The following is an 11,269-nucleotide window of genomic DNA, read 5'->3' as shown; positions in this document are numbered from 1 at the left end:
AACTCTTAATGGCAAGTTCAAATAATTATGGAAGAGGGTGTGGTGATCAAAATCGTGGTAGAGAACGAGGCTCTTTCAGAGGAGGAAGAGGACGTGGAAGAAGTACGAGTCAAAGAAACAACAAAAACGACAAAAGCGAGCTAAAATGCTATGAATGTGGTGAATAGGACCACTTCGCATACGAATGCGTAAGACGTAAAGATAAGGAGAAAGTAAAGGACCAAGAAGCCCATCTCATGTTGGAAGATGAAGAACCGATGTTGTTGTAAACGCAAGTCAAGAAAGTTGAAGACTCTCATTGAACTATATTTAGTTTAAGGGGGAGTGTTGAAAATATAAACTAAATATTAGGGGTCTTTTAGTTATTTTAGAAAGTATATATTATGTCTAGTATGTATATTTGTAAAGTCTAGGATTTAGTATGTAATTAGTATGGTTATAAAAACCCAAGTAGGGCATGTAAATTTGATCGATCATTTGAACAAACAAGTTTATTGATTCAGTTCAAGTTTATCAAATCATTGTTGTGTTATTCTTCAATTCCTATTCTGAAATAGGGTTGGTGGCTGAGTCTTTCAAGTGGGTCCAATACATTCATTTCTTCATTTTATAATTAGAAAAAAAGTGGGATAATCAATATTTACGTTTCTCAATTTTATTCTTTTATAATATCGATCCACCTACCACCCAAAATATACCATAGAAAAAAAAAATATAGATTTTGAGTTGACTTATATGATATGTTTAAAAATCAGGGTGTGTTCAAGTTGGCCAGTTTCAAAAACATGTCGGGTTCCTGCTAACCCATTTATGTGTTTAAAAAGAATGGCTTTGATAAAAATTTTCTTCATTTTTTTCTAATATACACTTGCAATTTACTATCCATTTGCAAACTTTTTCAATATATTTATAAGAAAAACTATAAATATTACTCATCACTTTGCTAACTCTAAATTATATCATTTTGTTTTATAAAAGTCTTTTAATTTATTGTGGCAAATACACTTGCGATTTCTAATTTAATTCTCAAAAACACTCTTAATATTCCATTGTCACACCATATTATTGATAACTCGCTTATAACTTGTCAACATGTATGACTCATTCAAAAATGTGGGTTAAATGGTTACCGTTTAGGTTGATCCAACACCAGTTAGGGTTCAAATCTTTGGCACGGATATAATATGTATCGGGTTCGGGTTGCGTATTTTGACCCTACAACCCGACACGTTTGACACCCTTATAGTAGTAAAAGTTAACGTCCATCCATAGCAGGGACTATCCGTGTTTATGGTAATTTTTGAAACTTAGGATTAAAGTTACATCATCCATGTACTTAATTTTTAATTTTATACTTAGTATACATATTTCTTAACTTTTAATTGTTAAGCTTGGCTTGCCTTATGTGAGTTTTTGGGTCTTGAGGATACATTTATTTAATAGGATGTAGTTTACCAGCAGTTTTGAGGAAAAAAAAAAGGTTTAGATGATATTTATCCTTTGAGCTGAGTAGTAGGTGAGGATGCTTATTATTAAAACGATGACCATCTTAATTAATGTACTATATTATAATAATAGAATAAAGTTGATATGAAATGTATTGCTTGCAAGGTTGCCACTAGGCGTCAAATCAATCTGAATTCCAGCCTATTTATTTGACAAAAAACATTCCATATTATCTTCTTTCATTTTGATGATCAATATGACGACTGATGAAGCATGGACATGGACCAATGAGGGGATGCCCTTTATTGCTATGTTGATGATCACATGCTTGGATATGAGTGTGTTGACCATAGTCAAAGCAGCCATGAATGATGGTATGTCCAGTATTGTTTATATTGTTTACCATGATGCTCTTGGTATCTTCTTACTGCTTCCAACTTTCATCATCGGTTTCTTCAGGTGATTTGCCAACTAAATCTATCGTTGTTTTGGTTTTTCAATGTGATTGCTTGAAGATGATGGATTAATTTTTAATGGTTGAATCTTTTGCAGAAATGTTGGTCGTCCTCCGCTTAGTTTTCGTCTTCTTTTCAGATTCTTTATTCTTGGCCTATTAGGGTAAGAGATTCAGCCCATTTCTTTTTCTTTTAAGAAAAAAGAGAGAAAAGTCTAGATGATCTCGGGTTGGTTCAAAATGGGTCAGGTCGGGCCGGGTTGATTGTCAAAACACCTTTTCGACCAATTCTTCTTAAAGAAAAAAAAACTATAAGCTTTCTCTTTTTTTTCTTTTAAAGGTCAAGATGCGGGTTGGGTTGGGTTGGGTTGGTTCAAAATGGGCTGGGTCGGGTTTAGTTGATCACCAAACATTAAACACCCTATTGATCATTTGTTTGAAAAAATGTTCTTCTTTTCATATTCTTTATCCTTGGCCTTTTAGGATAAGCATTGCAATGTAACTATGCAACCCATTTCTTTGAAAATAAAGGTGAAGGCTATCGGGGTCGGATTGGGTTGGTTCAAACTGGCCGGATCTAATTTGTTTGATTATGAAAAAATCTATTTGTGGATTTCTTTGAGAAAAGTTTTAAAAAAAAGAATTAGATAAACACACCTTTGTAATATAAATCTATTAAAAACAGAATTTGAGTGACTTTTAATTACTTGTTGATTGGATCCGTTTATAACTAAATAAGTAGAAATCGACACCTCTACAAATGTTACAAAGTTTTAAGTTCTAACGAACTCTTCGCATTTGGTCAAGATGGGCTGGTTCAATATGGGCCGATCAGGTTTGGTTAATTTCCAAAACACCTTTTTGACCTTTTAATGCGTTCCATCTTTTATCCTTGGGTTTTAGGTAAACCGTTTATTTGAGAAACAAAGGTCAAGATAGCCCAGGTCACATCGGGTTTGGTTGGTTCAATATGGGCTAGCTCGAGTTTGGTTGATCATCAAGTTGTATTTTAACATAAATAAATCTAATAAAAATAGAACTTGAGTGACTTTCTATGTCCCTTTTTAACTTGTTGATTAGGTCCATTTATAAATAAGTGAATGAGTAGAAATCGACGCTAATATCATATGTTACAAACTTTGCATACGTGTGTAGGCTGAGTCTGTATCAAGTACTTACTTATGAAGGTATTGGCTACAGCTCTCCAACAATGGCAAGTGCCATCTCAAACTTGTCTCCTGCCAACACATTCTTGATTGCAGTTGCCTTCAGGTATTGCTCACGTGATAACCTGTTACCAGAAACTCATGCTACCCATTAATACTCTGGACGTGATTGGGTAAAAAACCACTACGAGTGAGCATGGATCGGTTTTGGCTCAAACCCAACTGAAAACAAAGAATTTGGTTTTTGGGTTTGTTTGGTTTCGGTTTTTTGGTTTTACTATTTGGGCTTTAAAAATTGGCTCAAATTATTGAATTTGAGCCCAAACCTTTTTGTTAAGTAATAGTGAATTGATTTTTATACATGAGGCCTAAAATATTTGGGTTATAATATTTATTAAAATAATATAAATTGCTCAATATTCAAAAGAAATCATAAATTCAGTTCGATTCAGTTTACCGTTTCTAATTACACACAAAACCAAAACCGAACAGAAAAATTCGATTTGTACGAAAACATAAAACCAAATGGTCGCTTTTTGTTTGGGTTTGTTATATAAGTTTGGTTTTAGGTTACGGATCATTTTTTCGTCTTTTATGCACACCCCTAAAAGTAGCTTGCGCTGGGTAGGGGTTAAAGGCTAGGAGTGCCGTAGAAGCTGAATTCGAACCTAAGCGTACTCCTACACCACCCCTTTTAAGACTAACTGTTTCCTGCTCGCGAATTTCAAATTAATTGGCATATATCATTTCACTCCAAAAAAACATTATGCAAACCAATCGCCCCCTAAACGTTTCAAACTTTTTTATATGTGCTTTAGGATGGAGAAAATCGACATAAGAAGTTCAAGCAGTCTAGCAAAATTATTGGGTACCATAATAACTATATCAGGAGCAATGTTGTTCACATTCTATCAAGGCCCGGAAATTTTTAACACGGGCCCGTCTCAAGATTCATCCAATCAGCTTCTTTTGTCGCGACCATCGGATTGGATATTTGGCGGGTTGATTCTTATTGCTGGTGGAATTGTTGGTGCTATATGGAATGTTTTACAAGTAACATCTTAATTACTTAAAAGTAGCCAAAAAAAAAGTGGATTATTATTTTAGCTATTGATTTGTTGATTATATTTGCATCCAGTCAGCAACAGCTAGAGAATATCCGGATCAACGCACCATTGTGTTTTTCTTCATTCTGTTTGGGACCATACAATGTATAGCTGTAGCTCCATTCCTAGAACCAGATTTAAATGCGTGGGTGTTGCAGCCCGGAACTGGGATGGTTGCTGTAGTTTTTGGGGTAAGTTGAGAGTAAGGGCGTGAATTTCTAACACGAAATTCACAGGTTTGGGTTTAGTCTAAACGGGTAAGGGTCAGTTTTGGGTCGAATCCGCAAACATGTTTGGCTAAACAGGCCGTGTTCGGGTTGACCCTTTTTTAGCCCGTTTATTTTTGTAATTGTTTTCTAACAATTGTGTATTATGTCATAAATTAAATTGATTGGTATATTATGCCAAATTTTAAAAGAACAACATTAGGTTTTATAATTTGAATATAACTATTTCATATACATTTGTTTTCTTTTTTGGTTATAAATTTTTAGTTTTAGAGTATTAATATGCAAAAAATAAAATAAATAAAATAATGTTTTTGGGTTAAACGTGAAATTCGTTTAGTTTAGGAGTTCATGTGTCGGGTTAAAAGACTCTCTCGTTTGTGTTGGGTTCAGCCCGTCAATCCACATACTCAACCCATTTAGGACCCTTAAAGTTGAGTGCAATGTGTAACTTCAACAATTTATTTGCAACTGTGTTGATATGGTTTAATTTTTAAACTCAAATAGAGGAAATGCGTTGAACGGGTTTAAATTGTCTAAAAAGTTTTCATTATTGTTTTTCTAATCATAGTTAACACATTAATTATTTTATGTAACCTTTTCAATCAGAACTGGTTTTGACCCGTTAACGGCCCTCTTACATTTTTCAAGCTTTATTGCGCATTTTGGTGTGGTATATTGACTTTTTTTTTTCTATTTTCAGACAGTGTTTTCAGTTGTGTTTCGTAATACTGCCATCACATGGTGCTTGGAGAAGAAAGGCCCGGTTTTTGTTGCCATGTTCTCTCCCTTGTCGATAGTTATTGCAGTTATCATGGGTGTCACTTTTCTTGGTGATTCACTTCACTTAGGAAGGTAAATTATCAATACTTAAACACACGTATAATAAACATGTCGTGTTTGGGTGTTAATGAAACTTGCTTAATTAAATGGGTTGTGTTCAACTTCACCAGAATAACCCATTTAATTAATCAGGTCAACTTGTCCACTTAAAAATGTAACCTGTTTAAGTACGGGGGAATTTCTGACCCGACACAAACCTAGCATGAAATTCACGGGTTTTCGTTTGGTATTAATGGGTTAGGGTGACTTTCGAGTCAAACCTACAACCCGTTTTCTAAACGGGTTGTCTAGTTTGACAAATGTATTTTTTTAATATGTGTGCTATGTAATAAGTTAAATTAATTGGGTATCTTACGCCAAATTTAAACTAAAAAGGAAATTGGAATACGATTTTATAATTAAAATGCAATTGTTTTATATAAATTTGTATGTTTTGTTGTAAAAATGTTGACTTTTAGTATTCACATGTAAAAACAATAAAAGAGAGAATTTCGGTTTTGGTCCCTGTGGTTTCTTAAAATTATCAATTTTGGTCCAATAGTTTATTTTAAGCTTTTATGGTACAATAGTTTCAATTAACTATCAGTTTTAGTGTCCAGCTCACTAACGCCATCCACCAACCATTAGTGAATACAACTTTGAGGGGTTTTTTTATATTTTTCACAAACTTTTAATTCATATGAATATTTCTTTTTTCTACCAAATATAAGTTTTATACTTTTTGTTATTTTCTAACTATTATGGTTTATTATATTTGTTTACATATAAATATATTCTTTTTAATTTTTAATTTTTTTTAAATCAGAGCTTTTATGCAACTGTATATTTATTTATTTATATTTGAATGCTTTTATTTTTACATTTCATATAGCCGTTATAGTATCTAGGCTTTAATAAACAAAATATTTATTTTTTAAGTTCCATTTTAATTCTACGCTTCTATTAACTATAAATGATTTAGAAATGTGTGTAGATATGTATATATAAACAAATATAAGAAGCCACAATACTAAAAAAATAACAAAAAGTATAAAACTTATATTTAGTAGAAAACCCAAAAATTCTTATTATTAAAAGTTTGTGAAAAATACAAAAAGCCCCTCAAATTTGTATTAACTAATGGTTGGTAGATGACGTTAATGGGCTGGACTAAAACTGATAGTTAATTGAAACTATTGTACCATAAAAGCATAAAATAAACTATTGGATCAAAGTTGATAATTTTAAGAAACCATAGGAACCAAAATCAAAATTCTCTCAAAATAAAAACTTTTGGGTCAAACAGGTCGTGTTTGAGTCAACATGCGAATATACGTGTCATGTTCAGGTTCAGGTTCACATGTTTGGCATGATTTTCGGGTCAGTCATGTCCTGCCAATCCGTGAACACAACTTGTTTAGCATCCCTACCATCAACCCATTTACAACCTTTTTAACCCATAACTCGGAACCCATAATGACTCATTTAACACGTTTAAAACCCGTTTGCAGCGCGATTGGAGCCGCCATAGTTGCTGCTGGATTTTATACGGTGATGTGGGGGCAGGCCAAAGAGAAGAACAAGTCACCAATTTCAGATGAACCTGGCTCATCTGATCAAACAACACCTCTCCTTTCATCCACAAATGAATCAAACTGTTAGGTTGCTATGTAACTCCCGTATCCATTACTGTGAAATTATTGTTTTCGGGTAAAAAAACGTAAATATCTTCAAATATTTGTGTTTTTACTGTACTTGTTCGGGTTGTAGTATGATTATTCATGTTTAAGAAAACAAAAAATGACATAAAATGAGAAAAAAGAGTTGTGAAACGGCTCGGGCTAGAAAAACAGGCCAAACCGTTGAATAACTAGGCTAGGCTAGGCTAAACCAGGACTAGTATGGTTCGGGTTTTGAACCGAAACCTGGTGTGCAATTGGATTCATCAATCTTTATGTGAAACTGGCCAACTAGCTACCCCACTTTGATCCGTTAACCCATTTTTTACAACCCACCAGTCTGATTAACAAGTTTACAACTTGATTGCTATATGCCAGCCTCAACCCGCTTGATACACAAATGGTTAAATAATCGCGTTTGGATTACTTGACTTTAAGTGTGTGCGAGTTAAGGTTGATGTTTTTGAACAAATAAAAACACGGGTTATGTTTAAGTTGAGCAATAAAGCATTGATATTGCCATAGGGTCACAATGTTCAAAACCCCACAAGAAAGTCAAGAATAATGTGATGCTTAAATGTTTTTAAGATTAAGATTTATTAAACAAGTTATGTCTTTTAGTCTACCTATTGATATGGCTCTTGTTGAATATTCAACCTTTTTGTTTCAAAAGTTGTATAAAATGGTATGTTTAAAAAGCTTAACATCATCTGCTTTAAGTATTAAAGAGTTTATGAAAGAAAAAATTTAAGCATATGAAATCGGTTAAATTAATTATGTATGCTCATTATAATTAAAATATGTTAGATTGCCATACATGAAAACATTTATTTTATTCTTTACTTCAAAATCAAATAGGCTAAACTTTTTCAAATAACTTGGGTTCCGTTTACGCAACTAGTTTCAAAATGTAATCAGCAAACCGAACCAATTGAAGTTTTGAATCCGAGAATAACTAAAGGATCAAATGTGCAAATTGAGTAATAATAAAGGTAGTATTTACAAACGTCAGTCTCAATCCATCGGCCCCCAATATCTTGTCGCCCCTTCATTTTCGTTTTCATCAAAACCCTAAAACCCCATCTTCAATCGAACCCAATTCGAGCCAACTCCTTCAAAACCCATCTTTTGTTTTGTTGTACCCTAATTGAAACAATGTCTGAAGGCTACGCAATTGAGCTCTACTTCGATCCGGCTTTAGAAAACCAAGTCTTGAAAGCGTGGAATGTTGTTGCTCGTCGCCAAATCAGTACCCATTTGATTGAAATCGAATCCAGACCACATATCACTCTCTTTTCAAGCCCATTTATCGACCCATCAAAGCTTGAAAACATTGTTAAATCTTTCGCTTCAAAGCAAGATCCTTTACCCTTGTCTTTCGGCTCGATTGGGAGTCTTGCGAATGATAATAATGTCCTGTTCCTTGCCCCGACCCCCACCTTGTCTCTGCTTCAGTTTCATTTCCAATTGTGTGATGCAATGAAAAGAGAAGGGGTGGAAATTGGGGACGAGTATAAGTCGGATGCGTGGATCCCGTATTGTCCCGTGGCCGAGGAAGTGCCCAAGAATAGAATGGCGGAGGCGTTTACGGTCTTGAGGGATTCGAAGTTGCCGGTCAATGGCTATGCCATGGATATTGGGTTGGTGGAGTACTCGCCTGTTCGGGAATTATTTTCGTTTGTTCTTGGTAGCTCGTCGGTTGAATCTTGAGGTTTGAGTTTTTTTTTTTCTTTTGTAATGGTATATGTTTCTTTTTGTGTTTTTTGTTTGTCTTGATTAGTATGTTTGTTTTGAATTTGATGTGGTGTTGTAAAAACCTATTGTAGAATAATGTTGGTTATTTGTTTTAGAATTTGAGTATAATGTGATGATGTTCTTGAAAGTTGCTTATTTTTATACGGGTTTTTGTGATGGTTAAGATGGTATTATACAAACTCGGGTTAGGGTTGTTGAAGTAGTTTAGGCTCTGCTGATGATTGGGGTGGTGTGATGCGCGTTTCGAAAGTGATTGTTGGGACGTTGGATAATGTTTAATGGCATGTAACATCTTTACATGTGATGGTGTATATGAAGTAAATTTGATGGTTCATCAACAGTTTAGTCCAATCAGCCTAGTTGTCACTTCTGTTCTGAAGGACTCAAAAATCACTCTTAAGTAACCTAAACTACTTCAGCAACCCTAACCCGAGTTTGGTTTACTCAGATGTCATGATTTCGTCATTCGGATGGACTGGTTCCAATGGTTTTACTCAGACAGTCAGACGTAATGATTTAATAGTCTGTCAAGTTATATTTTTTTTTATCGTAGTTATGTATATAATAGTTCTTGAGGAGTAATCATATGTTATATTATATTAATAATTAATATATTTGTATAAATCATATTATTGTTTAAGCTTGTGAGAATAATCAAGTTTGGTACTTGAAGTAAGGTTCGGGCTCATTTGAACTCAGCTTAGCACGAGCTTTATGCTTCTGGCTCTGCTATGCTGTCTCCTATCCCTTTTGGAACTAAATTCAGTTCTGGTAGTCTGTTTTGAACTAAATTGCTTTAGAGTGATTTGTGCGACAAAATTAGTTAAAGACATATGAAATGGATTGGTGCGACAAAATTTGTTGGCTAGTTTAACCAAGTGGGGTTGAGCTTAGCTCGGTTTGGTTATTATTAATTGATTGTTCAGTTTTAACTATATATTAGCACTCACATAATATATATTACTAAGCTATTTTTTTTAACATACTTGGTTATATAAAAGCTCAGGTTTGAGTTGTTCAAGCTCAGTCAGACCTATGAATTATTTGTTATAAGGCCGCATACCCTATGGTCACCGATAGGTTCTTGTACTCATTTGTCCTCAAACAACAAACATTAGCTCGTTTGCCGTTTGGCCATCTAAAAAGTTAAAGAGCATGCTGGTACTTAAACTGAATGGACCAGAGTCACCAGATACTGAAGGAGAAACTACCGAAATACTATTGGAGGGGCGGGGCTAAGATGGTGTTTGGCTTGAATAGTGTTGTAGAAGACTAGAAGATGACGGTGGTGAAGGTCATATAGAGACCAAAAGATGGCCAAACAGGTGTTTTTTCTAACTTGTAACCCGTCTAGGTTTGATTACAGTGTACCGTCGTAAGAAAATCAAAGTTTGCCAACTTAGTTGATGGTTTATAAGAGCATCATCGGTGCAACATACTTGTTCTTGTTACAAACTATCAACTCGGCATGTCACATCAGATTTTAAGCAACTCTATAAAAGCATTTATTGATCCTTCAGTGGGACCCGTCCTTGTTTCAAACCGTCACCTCGTCATCTACTTTTCCCTTTATTTAATCTTATATATCAATATAAGAGGGGTCTACTCTCAATCGTTCGGTTCTGTTACTTATCACAAACTAATGTTTTCAAGATGATACCACTTAGAGGTGTACAAAAAAACCGGTTTGGGACCGGTTTTAGGCAAACCAAACCAAACCGGTTTGGGTTTAAAACCGGTTTCACCCAAACCGGTTCCCAAACCGACCCAAACCACCAATTTCAGGACCGATTCCCCTTAAGATCTACCAAACCAGTTTTAAAACTGAACCGGTTTGAAAAAACCGGTTTAAAACTGGCTAAAACCGGTTAAACCGGTTTATAAACCGAACCGAACCGACGTGACCAGGCCGGTCTATCTTGTGTCTAAACTGGTTTATAAACCGAACCGGTTTAAGTCAACCCGGTTTTGACCAGCCATTGACCAAACCGGTTCAGTTTATAAACCGGTTCGGTTTGGGTTTAAAACCGGTTTTGTCTACCTCTAATACCACTCCAGTGTAACTTCTTTTTTTAAATCCAAGCAGCCAGGCTCGACCCAAAGGGAAGGTGAGTAGGCGACGGGCCTAGACCCATTTTTCCGAGAGGCTCATAATGTTTAAAAAAAATATTTATATTTTGTATATACTTTTGTTTTAAAACAAAAGCCTTAAAAATGGCTCGTTAGTTTAATAATAGAAAGAGTCGTTTTATATGAAATTAAAGGTCATGAGTTTAATTTCGAGAAGTGTTCTTTTTTCTTTTATATAGAAAAGACTTTCATTTGTGTTATATATGAGTCATTTTAACAACTTGTTTATTATTATTATTATTTTTTCTTTTGTTTTGGTCCATTTTGGCCTTTTGAAAGGCACCCGTATTGATAAAATTGTCAAATTATCCAACCGATAATGCGATTTTGGGGGCCCATTTTTTTACTCGTCACAAGCCCCAAAATTTAAAGGATTCTTTAAGACGGCCCGTCAAACGACGCCACGTGGGCATCATTGAAGATGCTCTAACTTAGAAATGGCATATAAACCATTTATCATGTACACCAAAGGTTGTGTGTTGTC

At 34.6% G+C, this 11,269-nt stretch overlaps 2 protein-coding genes across 2 annotated transcripts; both read left to right on the top strand.

Annotated features, from left to right (window-relative positions):
• Positions 1-1,630: 1,630 nt before the first annotated feature.
• On the top strand, positions 1,631-6,887 carry LOC143635066 (WAT1-related protein At5g40240-like). The gene is made up of 7 exons (XM_077102970.1): positions 1,631-1,905; positions 1,999-2,064; positions 3,056-3,172; positions 3,885-4,119; positions 4,205-4,363; positions 5,103-5,254; positions 6,733-6,887. The coding sequence occupies exons 1-7, from the start codon at positions 1,694-1,696 to the stop codon at positions 6,881-6,883; spliced, it is 1,092 nt and encodes a 363-aa protein (XP_076959085.1). The 5' UTR covers positions 1,631-1,693; the 3' UTR covers positions 6,884-6,887.
• A 1,165-nt stretch (positions 6,888-8,052) lies between these two features.
• Positions 8,053-8,689, top strand: LOC143635065 (uncharacterized). The gene has a single exon (XM_077102969.1). It carries the CDS (start codon positions 8,056-8,058, stop codon positions 8,608-8,610), a length of 555 nt encoding a protein of 184 aa, XP_076959084.1. The 5' UTR covers positions 8,053-8,055; the 3' UTR covers positions 8,611-8,689.
• The last annotated feature ends 2,580 nt before the right edge of the window (positions 8,690-11,269 follow it).

Source organism: Bidens hawaiensis, unplaced genomic scaffold, assembly GCF_021521415.1.
Source record: "Bidens hawaiensis isolate Kalapana, Puna unplaced genomic scaffold, B.hawaiensis_p1.1 tig00007390_1, whole genome shotgun sequence".
NCBI classification, from domain to species: Eukaryota; Viridiplantae; Streptophyta; class Magnoliopsida; order Asterales; family Asteraceae; genus Bidens; species Bidens hawaiensis.
Note: the sequence above shows the minus strand (reverse complement) of the source record. Positions and strands in the feature narration are given on the sequence as shown.

Excerpts from the sequence above, each read along its gene's own strand:
- LOC143635065 (XM_077102969.1), top strand. The coding sequence starts at position 8,056 with ATGTCTGAAGGCTACGCAATTGAGCTCTACTTCGATCCGGCTTTAGAA.
- LOC143635066 (XM_077102970.1), top strand. The coding sequence starts at position 1,694 with ATGATCAATATGACGACTGATGAAGCATGGACATGGACCAATGAGGGG. Across the intron at positions 3,173-3,884 it reads TTGATTGCAGTTGCCTTCAG|GATGGAGAAAATCGACATAA; the intron begins GTATTGCTCACG and ends TATGTGCTTTAG. Across the intron at positions 5,255-6,732 it reads GATTCACTTCACTTAGGAAG|CGCGATTGGAGCCGCCATAG; the intron begins GTAAATTATCAA and ends ACCCGTTTGCAG.